The 17889-nt window shown below is 33.4% G+C and overlaps 1 protein-coding gene across 6 annotated transcripts in view; it reads left to right on the forward strand.

The window, feature by feature from the left end:
* GRIK2 (glutamate ionotropic receptor kainate type subunit 2) overlaps nucleotides 1-17889 on the forward strand; it is a 442240-nt gene that overhangs the window by 172296 nt on the left and 252055 nt on the right. For all 6 annotated transcript variants that reach the window (XM_026844286.1, XM_026844289.1, XM_026844292.1 and 3 more), the window contains 3 exons: nucleotides 7595-7776; nucleotides 11430-11483; nucleotides 14544-14717. In XM_026844286.1, the coding sequence (XP_026700087.1) occupies nucleotides 7595-7776; nucleotides 11430-11483; nucleotides 14544-14717 (410 nt within the window). The remainder of the gene's footprint in view (nucleotides 1-7594; nucleotides 7777-11429; nucleotides 11484-14543; nucleotides 14718-17889) is intronic.

The raw sequence follows: 17889 nt of genomic DNA on the forward strand, positions 1-17889 counted from the left end.
GTCCCCATCCCTGGAGGTGTTTAAGAGTCGGGTCGACATAGCGCTGAGGGATATGGTGTAGTTGGGAACTGTCAGTGTTAGGTTAACGGTTGGACTGGATGATTTTCAAGGTCTTTTTGCAGCCTAGATGATTTTGTGATTCTGTGACCTAAAACTACCTTGGCCTTACTACTAGACACAGTAGGAAGAAGCAGACTTTCTTGAGTCTTGGGAATCTCACTCATCCAAATGGGCCATAATAGTATTAGGAAGAAATGAAAATATAGACGGAACATATTTTGGCAACATCTGAAAATGAAAGTAAACAATGAATTTATCCAACTTTACCTTATGTATTCAGGACTATATGTTAGAGACTAAATAATGTGAAGCTCATTTTTAGTTACTGGAAGGCACTAGTTTTACTGCAAAAAGTCTTAAACATATGATGTCCTGTAGCTGTGAACAACTGAACTTCAAACACAGATTGTTACCATAAGGATAGTGGCAGAATTCGTTTTGTTCATATGTGGATTGCCTTGTTACTTCTCAACCATGTGATGTTTTGATCTCCTGGCCATCGCACCTACTCTTTCTATGGAAACCATGAAGTTAGGGTGTGGTGGGGAGAGAAGATCAGTGACGATCAGGAGTGGGAAGCAGTTACCATCCACAGCCAGACCCAGGTACTGAAACATACATGTAGGAGCTTGTTCTTTTAGGTTATATCTTTCCAGTGCTTGTAATTTTTCCTTTGGTTATGAATAATAATCCACTGTTCAATGTTTAACATAGAAAAATTTGGGAAAAATTAAACTGCTCATAATTGTTGTAAAACACTGCAGACAAAACAACCCAGAATCAGGGGTTTTATTTAACTGCTTTTAAACATAAGCTTCTGATCACTCATTTTGTTAGTGAGAAAAAGGACACAGTTACATAAATACATACCTTTCCCCTCCTTAGGAAGAAAGAAAATACTGCATATTTTCACTACAGGTTATGTGCAGTCCATCGGTGTCTGTGCTGGGAGCCAATGGGAGGAGCAGTAGGTTCATGCCATTTTGTGTAATGGTCTCTGCTGCTTTGTGTGTGATGGTTTTACCTGTTGTTCTAGACTACAGCCCCTCAGAGTGTCCTTGCCCCAACGCGAGGTGTCCATGTTTGCAGCCTGACTCCCTCTCAGCTGGGCTGTGTTGTGCCAAGAATGTCCCTCCCTCTAAGAGGGTGTCTCTAGCCCTGAGTGGTGGCTGGTGTACTTCTTCAATACTTTTGAGCAGAGCTGCCTTCCTTTGGCACCTGGTGCATTTTTCCACTGCTATTTAGGAACTAGCTGTGACTGGTGCTAGGCAGGTCATAATGCAGCTCCTTGTACCCTGTGCCTTATACAGGCAATAATCTCCAACATGTTTCAGCACCAGTGCATTCATCTAGGCATAATGGAGAGGAAAATGGTGTTTTTTAGGTTTTGGGGGAAGGTGTTTCTGGGTTTGTTTGTGTTTTTTAGGTTGTTCTCAGATTAATTCTGCCACTTTTGCTCTGGGAATTTATTTGCTTAGGGAAAACTAGACTGCACTTCACACACACTATATATAACAAAAATACTGCATCAAAAATACTAGGTGCAGTGTGGAACGAAACTTTCAGTCTTTGACTTATATCTGAAAGAACCTGTTTTTTAAGTGTGATCCAGGCCTGGAATGCCTTGACTCAGTCTCAGTTCCCACTAATGCCTGAATGAGGAAATGATGCTTCCCAACACTTTATCCATCAGTGCTGTGACATAGAAATAAAAAGTACGAGAGAGAGGTATACTCAGCACTATCTGATTTTTTTGTTCTGCGAGGTGTTTCTCTGCAGAGCTGTAGGGTGACTGTGGTAGTGGTACTTGCCACCTGTGACACAGCTTCTTGGTAGCTGCCCACACCATGCACTCTAGAGGGCTCTGAGCAGAAGGTGGTGGCCCTGGCTAGTGAGGGGGTTTTGTTTTCCAAAATCATTCCCGTGAGAGCCTAGCAAGCTGGAAACCGTTGAACTAGTGCCAGCAAGGATTTATATTTAAAGTATGGATGATGATGAACAAATATTCTGTGTAACGAGTGGCCTGGTAAGCTACTGAAGTGAGTCATTTAGTGGACTGGAACATGTTTTGTTCCCTGCATAATTCATCTGAACTTAATAAATGCTGTTGGTTGGAAACACAATGAAAAATATATGTTAAAATCTTAAAAATAGAAGTATGTGTTAACTATGACTATTACTAAAATTAAATACTCTGCTACATCTAGAAGGTATGAGCAACAATACTACACATTAAAAGCTCAAGGTTGCTGTTCTTATTTCATAGTGATGAGGACAGGAGAAAAACTAGCTTTGAGACACCTGGAATTAGTTTGTGTTTTGCATTAGTTTTATCTTAAGATATGTTTTGAGAAAGCTCATTGATTACTATTTCTGTGTCCTGGCAGTTATTGAAGGCATAAATATTTCTTCATTTGCTTGCATTCACATCTGTACTGCCCCAGCACTGAGGTCCAGTCAGTGCACTACAGGTGTGCATTCACAGGCTTTCTTCCCCGCTTCTCACATTCAGGTTTCTCCAGTAGCTTCTACAGCTTTTGTACTGCCTTCACAGTGTGGTACTTTATTGCTCAATGCTTCTCTCTCAGATATATAGGTAACCTAGCAAGCAAACACTATACTTAACATAGTGTTCTCCTTGACAGTTTTTAATTACTCTGATATTAGTTTCTGCATCTGTAAATCTTCTATTTCAAATTTTGGGCTTTTTTTCTTTCTCTGGGGTAGTCCAATCATGATAAGATTTATGAAGAGGAGGACTTTATTTTTTTAATTCTTAAACAGCCCATTTAGGCTCTTGAGGAGAGCATGAAGTGATGCACACTTTGCTTGCCTTCTTGGATAATGCTCTGAAACATAAGAAAGCTTGGAAGAAAGTTTTTGAATTGTTGGCTCTCACCCCCTGCAGTTTTTTGTCAGCCATAGAGTAGATGTTTAATTCATAAGAGTATTGTGAGATATTTCCTTCACAAGTTCCTATAGGCTACAAAACCCTTGTCATTTTATAACAAACCTTAGACCTACAGTAAAAGACTGAAACTGTATTACATTGGTGCAAGAAATGGGGTTAGATCAAAGGACCTGTCAATTTTTAATGTCCTACATTGTTTACTAAAATTTTGGAACTTGCAGACTTGCCACAAAACACCCTCCCTTTTTCCCTTCCTTCCATCCCACCTTAATGTTTCTTGACAATCTTAATTGTCCATCCTGTCTCCAGAAGTGTAACAAATGTGATTGGTGTAACACCTGAGAATATGAGTGAAAATCAGGAAACCTTCTAAGTAAACAACTCTTTGAAAGAACAAACAGTTTGAAGTCAAGAAAGAACAATCTGATTTCCTTTTAACCCTTGCTGTTTTAAAAATACTCCGTATGGTACTTGTACAGAAAACTTGAACTTCATGAATCACTTCGTTATCTTATACAATTAAATTAGGTTCACAGTTGCTTCCACAAACATAATGTTTTGTTCTGCAGTGGTTCTGATTCCAAAACTTTCACATTAGAATAAAGCTGCTTTTGTCTCACTGTTTATGAAAAGTGGTTCAGTATAGAAATATGAGAACAGGAACTAAAGCCCAGGTGTTTCCTCTCTCACATGGCTGTCAGACTAACATCATACTATCTATTTGTCTCCTACTGAGCAAATCCAGCTATGGATTTGGATAACAGTGCACTTAAGAATAGTCTATAATATTAATTCCTAATTTCCTAAATAAAATTTTATGCCTCTGGAAAAACAAAAAGGCCAAATAAATATATTAGAGTTTACAAAAATCCTGAGGGAGAAGTCATCGTGCTACTATCCAAAACCAACTGTGTGGGTGAGACACAGTTTGGATTTTCCTCATTTTGAAAAGATGCATATTTTGCAATCATTGCCTCCATTTGAGAATCAAACAGCAGTGCAGTTTTGAAACTCAATCTCTTTTAGCATAATTTCACAAGTAATGTTTCATTTTTTAAATAACTTTCTGTTTTTCTGTACATCTCATGGGTGTGATGTTTTGAGCAAATTGTGAACTTCTCATCTTTGGTAGTTAATGCTCTCCCATGGGAACATCAATACTTGTTTTGTGAAATGGATTATAATCTCATTCCTACCATATATCTGTGACATAAAGCTGTGTTTAAGAGTTTCATGTTGTCTTACTCTCCTTTACTCATAGTGGTTTCTAGTTGTAATGGTTTGCTGAAAGAAATGATTGAAGGTTCATGGCAAATGTTCAGTGTGACATAGAACTTTTTCCACTAAATATTACTTGAAGGTTAAAATACATCTCTTACCAGATCCTATTAATATCTGAATACTTCAGGGATACAAGGTCCTGAAAATGTCTGTATGTTCAGATTCTTGTACTCTTTCCCCAAATCTGTAATTTTTCTCCTGTCTTCTTGCTCTTAAGTGTGATGTCAGTAGTTCAGATAGATGCATGTCTCTAGTTCACATGCTGACAGCTCATATATCAGCTTTGAATACTGTTGTCTGTTCTATGGCAACACATTTTGCAACACTCTCTGATTTGAAATAATGTGGCTATTTAGAAAGACTTTCTGTCTGTCTCCTTTTTTTTTTTTTTTTTTTTTTTTTTTTTTTTCTGTCAGAGTGTGTCATTCTACCTGTCCCATCCTGTGATTTGTAGTTCGTAAGTGGAAGTGCATGAATAACAGAGTAAGAGAGCAACTGGCAGGACTTTGCCTTTGAGAAAGACTTTGCTTTGAAATGTGGTCCTTCCCTCAGTCTGAAATAATCTAAATTTGTTGACCACAAGGGCATACATTCTAGTTGCTTTATTTTACTTAGTCTTAAGGAAATAATAAAGGCCTGGGGACAGTCCTAAGGGGTTTTGTTACATGGTATTGTCAGTAATTTTTATAAGATGCTTAATGGTTATGGGGCATGCTATGTTGCTCATTTCAAAGCTTTACTTTCATGTAATTGTCTCAGATCATCTGAAAATTATATTCATATGCAATAATTATATAAACTTTTAAGCTAGAAAAGACACCTCTGCTGTATAGATTTTAAGTATATTTATTCAAGATTATATAGAAATCAATTATTAAATCAGTTTAAGCTTCCCTTAAGTACAATAATTTGTGTTATGTTGTTATAGCCTTTGAGGTAAATATGGCAATTAAAAAATTTTGAATTAGCTTCTAAAAGTACTATTTTCACAATCATATAGACTTAACATCTGCCATTTGCTCCGCAGTTACATATACCCTAGGTATCACTTTTCTGTTTTAGTAAACAGGGACCATGTCTAGTCATGAGAAAGTACTTCAGTTTCCATATCTGTTCTGTCCTCAGCATCTCTATAAAAGATTGTCAGTAAATATAGTGATGTTTCTGTGATTCTTCAATGGTGGCTTTTATTTCCTTTTCCAAGCAGGACAAGCAAAACAAAATGAAGCAAAGAAAGCAGGACAAGTCTAAAATTAGACTTGCTAAATATAATGTAGTAGGAGTCAAAATGATTTACAAGTTATTCGTGCTGGATAAAAGCTTCCAATTATCTTCTTTTAACAAAAAATAACAAATAATCTGGAACACTTGGAATTGTTTTTAACCCCTCTTGAGTTAGAACATTTTACTCTGACTTTAAATTTTGATATGCTGTTATGTCATGGTTTAAAGACCGTTAACATTTTTCACTTTATCATGTTGCATGGAAAATGTCAGCCCTATCTGAATTACTGGATTTAGTTTTTCACAGTATTTTAGCTGTTAATGAAGTTCCTATAGAAATGTTTTTAGAAGATAATTTAAGAGATTATTTAGTTATAGGTAACAATTGTCTCAGTTTGAACAATATATACGCATTGTTAAGAATGTTTGTATGTGATGGGGTATTACTGAGAATTGTGATGAAATTTGAGATATTGGATCTGTGACATAGACTTTTGAGTGAAGAAAAAATTCCTAAATTCACTAGCAAGTTTGTCCTTCCCCACTCTGCTTTTAGGCCTAAAATGTCTATTAGGATCCTCTGCCAGATCTCTACACATTGTCTTAATTTAAGAAGGTTTTATATACTAAACTATAATTCCTGTTCCAGAAAGTATTAAGAAAATAATGTGGATCCTTTTCAGGGTCAAAACAGGGGAATGATGAAATAAAGGAGACAGATTTTATAGTTTGGTTATATTCTCTGCTGGTCTGCTTTTTCTGGAAATTATTAGAACTAAGTTTTTTACAATCTAAAAGCTTTAAGAAAAAATTATACCAATACTGTGTTACTAAAATCTCTAAGCATTGTGTTACTAAAAGAACAATGTGTTGGAAAAGGACTGTATTAAATCCTCTGTCAGAGGTTACCACAATTTCTTACTGATACTGTAGTGTGGCACCATGTTGCATTATGACATTTCCTGAAATCAAGACAGCTTTGACATCCAGTTGTAACTAGGAAGAATATACAGAGATAAAATAAAATACTAGTGGTTTTAATACTAGATAGTGCTGCCTGGATGATAACTAAATAAGAATTAGACACTTCCTTTTTTTTTTTTTTTTTTTTTTTTTTAAATATAGTGAACTATTTAAGATTTTAGAAGCAATTAATTGCATTTATGTCTGGATCCTGCCATAAATGAAATCCTAAGAAGAGTTTCCATTTTTTGGCAGCTGGGTGTATTGTATAAGTGTACTGCAAACAAAATGATGAAGAGTAACCCTTGTTACTGCCACTAAATGGAACATGCTCCAATTCAGGAAGGAAGGTAGCACAGTATAAAATGTATACATATTTTTCTTTGCTAACACAGAAATAAACTGCTACTTTATAGGAGATATGTTTTTACTCTGTCATTAATACAGTTAAACAACCTAATATTTAATATTGGTCACAGACCAATCAGCGACCTGTAAACCACGCTACACACTGTTATGCTGATATGAACAATAAGATTTTTGGAAAAATGTAACTGCATCTAATTCCATAGTAAAATTGGAGGCTGTTGAAAATGAATGCAATGGCATGAGTCATTTATTCAGTCTCTTTGCTGCTGCATATATAGGTTTTGTTACCTATATAATCAAGAAAAAAAATAAAAGTAATACTCTGGTGAATTACGTGAGACTGTTCTACAGTGTTGAAATGATTCACAACTTTGTGTATAAACCCAATAGATTAGTTAAGAGACTGGCTAGTCTGACTACAAACTATTAGTCTGGGATATCACTTTAATTGAATTAGAATAATTAGATACATTCCATGAAGAGGAATGTCTTAGTTGTATGAAAATACTAAAGGAAGATTTGTCTGTCTTAAGGTAATCCTAAGTGTGGCTGCTTATATAGACAGCTGTAAGGAAGGAGAAAGACTTGTGATAAGAAAGTATTGGGAATGCAGGTAATTTTTTTTTTCTTTATTTTTCTTTTTAATAAGATTTTTGTGTATCAGTTATACTGAGAAGGGAGAAAAATTCAGGAAAATTTAAATGTTTATAGCAATTTGTCCTACTAGCAGTTCAGGTTCTTGTTTTGATAATTTTATTCTCTTTTGACTCCTCTGTTTTCTTTAAGGCCTTATTCGATTACAAGAGCTCATCAAGGCTCCATCACGATACAACCTGAGACTAAAAATCCGTCAGTTACCAGCTGACACAAAAGATGCAAAGCCATTGCTAAAGGAGATGAAAAGAGGCAAAGAATTCCATGTAATCTTTGACTGCAGCCATGAAATGGCAGCAGGCATCTTGAAACAGGTAATCCTCATTTTGCTTTAGATGGCCTAATCTTTTTCATCCCTAATAAATAAAAGTAACAAGCAGGCTAAATTGAATTTAACACTTTTATTGAGGCCTAACTTTTATTGAGGCCTAACTGAAAATCAGGCAAGGATTTCAGAGATAATTTTATTGATGACTCTAATTGGTTAGCTGCTGTCATTAAGTTTTTGGGTTTTTTAAGAAACAGATTAATCGGTTCATGGACAGGAGTTAAGGTATATCAGTCTTTCACTTTGGAGCATTGATGCATTAACCATTGGATTTTAAATGCTTGCTTAAATGCTTGCTTAGTGTGATTTGATATAACAAAGTTTATTTTAATTTAAAATTGAAGCCTCTAGATTGTGTAGTGATATTTGAATGGTATGTTACCAACAGACCACATTAATGTGTTCCATTGAGAGGACAGAACTAATAGATATGTTTTAGAGCCATATTCTCCTCACACTCCTAAGAGGACAACAAAACACCTGAATACATTTGGGTAGGTACTTTGAAAGTGTTTATTTTATTATGTACAAGTAAGATAAGTAGGGGAGATACAGCAGAATCCCAAATAGTGCAGAAGCAAATTCCACTGATGTTTTCCAAGAGAAGGTGGCAATGTAGTGGTACACAAAGGATGTAGCTCATTAAAAAAAAAAAAAAAAAAGTTACTGCAACCCTAAAATATGCATAGAAGACAAGTTTCTGTGAGTCTTCTTTAGTTTAATGACCTAGCTCCAAATACTGGGAATTCTTTATGCTCAGAGGCCATTTTGTCCATATTCATTAATTGAACTATGACTTGCGATAAGGAGGATAGGAAGATTATCTAAATGAAAACAATATTCTGAATTTCTAACGCATAGCTTTTAGTGACTTCAATTCATGCTTCTATTATGTTTGTTAGCAGATTGTATGGTTTAAATTGAAAACAAAATGTATTTAAGATTTGAAAATATGTCTCATTAAAGGTACTTAGGGGTATTGTTGCAGGTACAATTAAAACTGCTAGTAAACATACATGCATACTATCAATCTTTGCTTTAGTGTTCATTGATTTACAGGCTTTTATGAATTTCTAATAATTATAAACCTCTGGCTGTGGTTTTTTCTCTTTGCTACGCATAAGTGAATCTGGTTATTCTGTTTAGCCCAAATCATTATACATATATTTCTTTTAACACCTTAAAAATACAGATTAAAAATGTGTTGATGGCAATATGAACTTGCAGTGCTAATGATAAGTCCATCAAAGTACATTATAATATATCTAGTAGTTTTTAGATGAAAGGAAACTTATCATGCACCGTATACAATGTTGTGAAAAACATATGAATAGAGGGAAATGTGAAAAAAATTAAAAGCATTGTATCTTTAATCATGTCCCAGGACCCAAGAGTAAGCATTCAGCCTCTCCAAATCAAACTTTAAACTGTTTGATAAAACTATTTGCTCATCCTAAATGTTATAGAAGAAAGATACAGGAACAATTCTTTCATGTTTAGATCTTTATAGAGTTTCTGTAGACCTTTAGCTTTCCGTTCAGCTCCAATATCGAAATGCTTTAAATATGTCTAAAATTAATATTTCTGCAGCTGGATATGAGCTCTTGCTGTCAAAATTGACACAAAAGATATTAAGACTGTACTTATTATTTAGTGATATTATTCCAGATACAGTGCTTGCAAGTGTTTGATGAAAAATAATTAAAAAAATATTTATGTATTCATTTGCGAATTATTAATTAACCAATATTTTCTGGTAATAAAGGGATGAACTTGGGGAGACATGACAAGGGATTTCTTCTTGAGAGGATTATTAGAAAGATTAACAGTGAAGTTGGTAGAAGAGAAAACAAGTTAGAAATAAAGAAAGCAAAGTACCTGAAAGGCCAGTGAAATAGTAACTATTATATTTTCTGGCCAAAAATACATCATGAAAAGGAAAAAAAAAAACAAAAACCAAACCATCATTCAGATGAGCATAATTAAATTAAGGCAAATATCAGTAGTAACTATATCACAAGACAACCTGGGAAAGCAGACATGTTTTAAAATGTTAGGGAAGTACTGGAATAATAAGAGTAGAGACATGACAAAAAAGAATGAGTTTTTTTTTTTTCTTCACATCTCAAAATGAAAGAAAGAAGAGCTGGAAAAGAGATAACAGTGGTACATAGCAGAACCAGGAAATGCATAGCATGTTCTTGTGTAGATTCTGTGGAGTATGGAAGACCTGATTCTAAGCAGTTAAAATATAGGTGACTGCAAATGTGTTACATATACAGAGGAAGATACCTTGGGTTTACTTGAAAATGACAACAAAAGAGTTCTTTAAAAAGCTACTGATGTTTGTAGTTGTTTCTATTGAAATTGTATTATTTCTCATGAGATAATGGTTTTCCTGTGTTTAAGAGAATTTAAATTGCTATTGGCACACTATACTGTATACTAAATATTATTGTGGAATTCTAAATACACAGGTATAGGCATTCTTTGGAAAAGTGTTGTTTCTGGTTTTGGCAAAGTTTTTTCTAAAATATAAAATCTGGTCTGTAGCTAATATTTTAACTTTTCTTTGGAAAAGAACATATAGACTAGTAATTTCATAATTTTTCAGACAATGCCATAAGTAAAAAGGCTCCCACAGCCCTCAGAACTCGGATTGTTCTTTTGTATATAAATTCAGGTATTGTGGTAATTTTATAATTGTTGTCTTCAGTGTGTTTAAGGATCTGGTAGAGACTTGGCAAAGAATTCCATTGAACAGTATTTTCTTCCTGGAAAGGAAGAAAATACTGTTTACTTGTGTGGCTTTTTTACAGTGGTAAAATTAGGTAAAAATCACTGTAGATACTAAAATGATTGAATAAATCATGCTAGTCTAAGGCAACTTCTGTGCAGAGCATGAAGATGCATGCTTTTAAGGTGAAAATGCTCTTATTAATTAAGAGTGATGAGACATCCATAGTTTATTCCTTTAAAATTGTATCTACAAATATTTGTTCTTATGTTGTTAAGAGAAAAGTAAAAATTCAACAGTTGATCCAACCCTATTTAGTATTACATAGCTAGGGAGACAAATGAAGGTACTTGGTAGATATCTGAGTTTATAGACTACTATTATGAATACTCCTATGAAGTAGTATGTATCTGTTTCAAAACTTGAGTCAAGAGTATTTTCTTCCATGGTTGAAAAATGTACGCATGTATAATATAAGCTAGGGTCCTTCTTTTAAATGCGTAGAGTTGTTCATCAAAATAGAGAGAAAAAAATATTTCTATTAGGTTATTCTTTTTAAGGGAAGGGTTCAATAATGAATGAAAATATTGTCGACTCAAATTTTGTGTGGTAACATAATGCATCCATTAATATGTAAAACTATAAGCCTCTTTCACATTTACTGCACTAAACAGTCTAATAATATTCTTTCTATCAGAAGATCTGGTTCATAAATTCCTTTAATAGTCTGTAATCTGCTCTAACTGCTAGGAAACGACTTGCTTGACCTAATTTTAGTATTATTCCAACCCTATAGTCTTATCCCAGTAGTGTTCTTTTGCAGCTTTTCATTTGCCAAGTAAGTGTGATAAAAATGTATTATGTGACCTCAGAAACATTAATCTTTTGTTTATTTTTTCAAGGCTTTAGCTATGGGAATGATGACAGAATACTATCACTATATCTTTACCACACTGGTAAGTGGCTTATAAAAACATAGTGATGACATCTAACAAAGATGTTACGTTCCTTAATTATATTTCCTGACAAAGTGAAAAAGGACTCCTTGGAATGGGGTGTGAGTACAAGATGTTTTCTCTCTTGAGTTTTCTTACTTTTAGTGAAAACTCATCAGAATGTTTTAATTACTGTTCAGCAGTGGTGCCCTGGAAACTGATAAACCTGAAAAAAACAACTGTCTCTCTAGCACAGCAGTTTTTAACTTTCAAGCGGGGTTAAGTATATAATAAATAATTAGTTATTTAAAGTATGAATTCTGTCCTTTTTCTCTTTTTGCTATTTGTATGTGAAGATTATGACATTTTAAACTTACTCGTATATTCCATATTTTTAACACAACATTTTACAAGGTAATTCTTTGTTGTCCTATGATTCCTCAATAATTTGGTGTGAATATTAATAATGTTTTATTTAACAGTCCATGTGAGCATTTTAGGCATGTGAATGAAGCACTATTCTCTGGTGGCCATTGCAAAAGTAACTAAGAAGAAATTTAATCATTCTCGGAACCATTTAATTTAACATTTGCAATAAATCAACATTTAAAATGTAAATGTTCTTACAAAACATAACAAACATGTATGTGAAGACTTTTTTGCTCTCAGCACAACCTAGCCAAAAAAAAAAGTTTAAAAGTTGACAAAAGAGTACTCTAGAAACTACAGCTGTGCCCATTTCTCTGTTTTCCATTGTATTCAACTTTGTGTAGTTCACCAAGGTTCTTAAAATACATATCATTTCAAGAATAAGACAGATGTGCCTTGGTAAAACCATGCTTCAAATGACCTATGTTTAAAGTCACGTACAAGTTTACGTCCTTAGAAAATGGATCTGTGGTAGAATGGAAAGTTCACCTCCAAAACATAAAACAGAAGTTCATGGAAAGTATTAGCATGGAAATAACTTGTTGAGTAGAGAGCAAAATAACTTGTGAAGTTCATTAGAACTGTAAAGGCAAAGTACCTTGCACAATTACCTGTCTGATTTTAGAAGGGTAAATTGTCCTGTCATTTACAGATTTAGGATTGTATGCAGTAGAATTTCCCTCAGTAATCTATCAAAATGGATTCTAGATATTTCCAGGGATTTTTTTTTTTTTTTTAAAAATTTTCATTTTGCTGTTGGTGAAAATTGTTTCCTTGAGTAATATGCTGTCCACTGGCATTTAATTTTTACTCTTAAATCTATATTTAAAATCAGGATTTTCCGTCATTTCCTTATTAGAAGATTAGGGTTTTCTAGGAGAGAGAAGTATTGGAGCTTGGAGCTATCAAAGGATAATTTAGTGTGCACAATCAGTAGATAGATTTTGATTTTGCAATGTAGCTTTGGTACTTACATCAGAATTTAGTTGTTTTGATATGTTAATTACTTCTTAACTTACATGGTGAAAGTCCTGTCAGATAAATTTTCCAGTCACTGTTTACAGCAATCTTCTGTGTATTCTCCTTTAGATTGATTCAGGGTCTAATGCAGTAGTTCATTATTACACCAACCTGTGCATGATATTGTTGTGTATATTTATTATATTCCAGTGTAAACATGAATGCGTTTGGATTAAATAATTACATCTGATGTTCTGACTTTTTTCATACTAAAACCAGAGAATTTTGAAAGGGAAAGATATAACATAGTTCTAGCTATGTTCAGCCTTTCCTTTGCAATAAAATTTTTATTTCTTTAGAAAGAGGACTTGAGTTATTTGTAAATAAATAATCTAAAAGCATTTTGACACATGCATATCTTAGGTATTATATATGGAAAATGGTATCATAATTACTAGTTAATAATGGGTAGTGATTGATAATTGGTTGATATATTTGTGGGTTTGTTGATGTTAACAATGAATATTAAATTATATTCCGGTATTCCATAGTACATTATTTAATGTTTCAGCTTTAGCCAGTAAACAAAATGGATTCAGGCAAGTGTTGCACCTAACGTTACCATGTCATGTAAATTTGTAATAAACTGCCAGGAAAAAATAATTTGGAAATGAGATGAACAACAAAGTATGAATTACGTGGAGAATTTCTATGTTCAATATAACTAAAATGACATTATAGGACAGTAATGTATAACCTTGATTATGTCACTTAAAAAAATATTTAAAAGGAAACAAATTAAACCAAATGAAATTTCATTATTTCATTTATAATGCACATATCTAGGTCTTGTGAGTCATGACTGTTTTCTTCTTCATGATTTCCCACCACCCCCCCCGAGTTTTCTGAAGTCAAGTACTGGTTTTACATTGTTTCTAAGGGTCCTGTCCAAGAATTGGGATAATCTTGAGTTTATTTTCTTGACATAAAATTAAATTTTCTTCTTTTTATTAATTGCCTCTGTGTGTGTTGGGGGATTAAATACACACACACATATGTAATGAAAATACATTAATTGGCAAAGGTTATTCTTGTAAAGATAAATTCCTAGTTAAAGATATGTCCATGTTTGGAACTATGATTAATAGGTGTGAAAAATGCTTTTGGTCAAATTTAAAGTCATGTACATTTTCTCTCTCCACCCCAATTTATCATCCGAAGATCAACATGTTCGGGTTTCATACAGAGTGAAGGTGCTAGGAAACTCTTTTGTTTATTTTAGGATTTGAAGTCTGTTCTGTTAAGCCAAAGAAATAGCAATTAATAATAATATTTTTAGCAATTAATAATATTTAAGCCTAATCTAGTATTTAAGTCTAACTACTAGTAGATACAGTTCTGCAACTGGATGTAGTGTTTCCTAAATATATTTATATATATATATATTTTTTTTTTTGTAAAAAAAGACAGTTGAAGCTGTTTTTTCCTCTGTGAATTAGATTATTTCCACTATAGGGTCAGCTGAGTTGCTTGCTCAGACACAGGCCCCCAGATAAACAGAGCATACTTCCTAGCACATATAGCAGCGTTACTCCCGCAAATTTCAGTACTCTCATTTGAGGAGATGGTATAACAATTGAAATATGAATTGCAGTATATTAAAAGATGTATGTGATGGTCATTCTTTTTCAGGATCTCTTTGCCTTGGATGTGGAACCCTATCGGTATAGCGGTGTTAATATGACTGGATTCAGAATTCTAAACACAGAAAATACCCAGGTGTCATCTATCATTGAAAAGTGGTCTATGGAGAGATTGCAAGCACCTCCTAAGCCTGATTCAGGTTTGCTGGATGGATTTATGACGGTATGAATATCAATATTTAGTTACTTTTTTGTATATGTTTGTGAAGATAATAAAACCTTCTAACGTTTATTTCTGTTACTAAAATTGTGTGGAGGTATGAAACCAAATATTATTGTAAACACAAGTCGGAGAGCAACAGTGGTGTTTCTGTTAATATTCTGTAGACTGAATACACGGCCATATTAAGTCTCTTTCAAAATTACACATACTACATTGTTTCCCAATGATAATGCCACATTGTAAATGTCTAAATCATGTCCTCCTTATTTCCCTGTTGGTGCTAATATTATATGGGATCATGTCAAATCCTGACAAAACAAAAACTAAATCACAATTCTCTCTCTCTCTGTTTGTGTGTTGTTCATTTAAGATTCGTTCATTATTAATGTGCATTGTTTCATTTCTACATTTTCAAAGAATATATTTTATGAATATCATAAAAAACCCTCAACACCTTCTTAGTAACTTTACCAGTTTCTGTGCCTTCATGTAGCTAATTAGTCCTGTTGGTTGTTTCTTTTTTCCTTCCATTGCCACTATTCTCTAGCCTCATTTCAGTTCATGAAAATCACAATTACATTCATATAAGTAAACTTTCATTAATAAGTTTTAGTGAGTTTCTGCTAATTAATTGGAATTAAATCTATCAGGAGGGGATTATGGGGTTTATTTTAAAACGTATTGTACATTAGGACCTGTTTAGTATCCAAATTTTTTGAAAGATATTGTTTTCCACTTTGGCCTGGAGTGATTTCTAACATCTTTGCTGACAGAGTTCCACTGGCTTTTTTTTTTTTTTTTAAGAAACATTTTAATTTGAAAAACAGCAAAATCTGTTTGTTATCTAGATTATGTTAATTGAGCCACATAACATAGGTAATGATTAGATTTTTATTTTTTTTTCTGCTGATAAGGTTTAAAGTTTTTACAGACATTAGATACTATGTGACAATATTTTTAAAAGTTAATTTCATTTTTGCCTTATTTTTAGGAAATTAACTTTTTTAGAGAAAAACACTTTTTTTTTTTTTTTCTTTTCAATTTACTTGTATGTAGTGTCTTCAACATGATAATTTGAAACATTTGAAATTTAATTTATTTACTAGTTCTTTTGCACTGCACTTCATAGATCCCATCATATAGTACTTGAAAAGTTACATTGTTCAGTTCTGTAAATAATTTTAAATAAGTAAATGAACTCACGAATTTTGGAAGTGTGTGAAGTATGCATCTATTTTACTTGTAGCTGCTACTTGGTTTTGTAAGTCATTGTTTCACGCTTCCTTTTTGCATTAATATTTTCAGTCTTTGACTTTTACCTTTTTAAATTTAAAATTTGTAGCAGTTCATCTCACATTATAGTTGTTTATTTTTTATCATTTTTATGTATTGATCAAAGGTATAATTGATCTCAAACCTTCAGATAGTTTCCAAGATCAATAGCAATACTTTATCAGAACATGGGGCCACGATAAATAAAATAATAGAATAATAAATATTGGAATTGTGTTGTGTGGGCTATTTGCATGTTTTTCATCTTTTGTGGTGCTGTAAAGAAAGTGCCATTCTCAGCAAAGCTGCTGATGTGAGGCAGAAATCTATTAGGTAACAGTGTAAGACCATACTTTACACCACTACTTCTCCTGAGGATATAAAAAGATCAAGAAGTACATGGAAAACATGCCTTCTGGACCCTTAGCTTTTTTTGTAAGTCTAAGTGGAACTAGGTATTTATATCACAGAATCACAGAATCCATTAGGTTGGAAAGGACCTTGAAGATCATCCAGTCCAACCATTAACCTAACACTGACAGTTCCCAACTACACCATATCCCTCAGTGCTATGTCGACCCGACTCTTAAACACCTCCAGGGATGGGGACTCCACCACCTCCCTGGGCAGCCCATTCAAACACCTAACAACCCCTTCTGTAAAGAAATACTTCCTAATATTCAGTCTAAATATAGACTGTATATAGACTATATAGACTGTGATTAATATTTTATATGGATCCTTTATGTTGATCAAGCATTTAAATGTACTTCAGTTTTTTGCCTTTTAGATACCTCAGATATACAGATAGAATTTAAAAGAAATGTAAAGGCCTAATAATCTTGACAAGTGTTAGGTGCTTACTAAGCTTTTATAATTTGACCCTTAGAAACAGGAAAAGCATTCACAGGATGTCAGTTTGGAAGGTGTAAAAGAAATGCTATGACATCTTTGAACAAATTTCTTCCTGCGCTGTGAATAAAATAAGTGGAATAAAATAAGTAATTTTATTAATTAATTATCAACAGAGTTGTTGATTTTGTAGAATTTGACATCCATTTCACTGTTATTCATTATGTATTTAGAGTCAGAAATGCAATCAGGAATTAAAGCGCTTCTACACAGATATTAATTGCTGTTACAGAATACTCTGATATAAACTGAACTGGGAATTTGTTTTATTTTCACTGGTTGATAATGACTAAAGCTTATTCAGAAAAATATTAGCGATAAGCCTGTGTTCTGCTTGAGCCACATAGCTAAATGCCATTTAATAATGTATTGAAACACCTGAAACTCAAGAATTTGCCAAAGACAGGTTTGTATATCTCTGAGCATTTAGAGACCTCACTGAAGAGTAATTGCTTTCCAATGGTGTAAAATCAGGCAGTTAGGGATCACAAAGTTTATAAGCTCTGATGGTGTTTGTGTTACATTCTTCTTCCTCTCACTTTTCCACCAAATGCACATCAACTTAGCCATCATGACAGACTTAGAACTATCAATGTAACTCTGACATTACGTTTCCCTATTTATGATTCAGAGAGTTCCCAGTCTTAATTCTTGTTTCAAGTTGTTTTCTGTAGGTTTCTGTAATTATTATGTAAGTTTCTTTAATTAGTATATAATTTTTATTATCTGACCTTTTAGTATTCTAATGTGATAAAAAGTAAATAGGTATAAAAGTAGGTATAAAATTTCATCTCATGTCTTTGGAATATTCCAAGTTGAATTTCCAAGTGTGGATTCTATTGACTTCAGTTAGGATGGTTTTTCCTTTGTTTCTAGGCTGCTCCTCAGGACTGCTCTGGAAAGGGCGATCCTTTAGCACATCTGAGATTAGTGGTGAAACCCAAATTTTCCATCAGATTTCACTCCTTTTAGGATTTCTTAAGATTCT

Source organism: Athene cunicularia (genome assembly GCF_003259725.1).
Source record: "Athene cunicularia isolate RWA chromosome 3 unlocalized genomic scaffold, athCun1 chr3_part1, whole genome shotgun sequence".
Classification (NCBI taxonomy): Eukaryota; Metazoa; Chordata; class Aves; order Strigiformes; family Strigidae; genus Athene; species Athene cunicularia.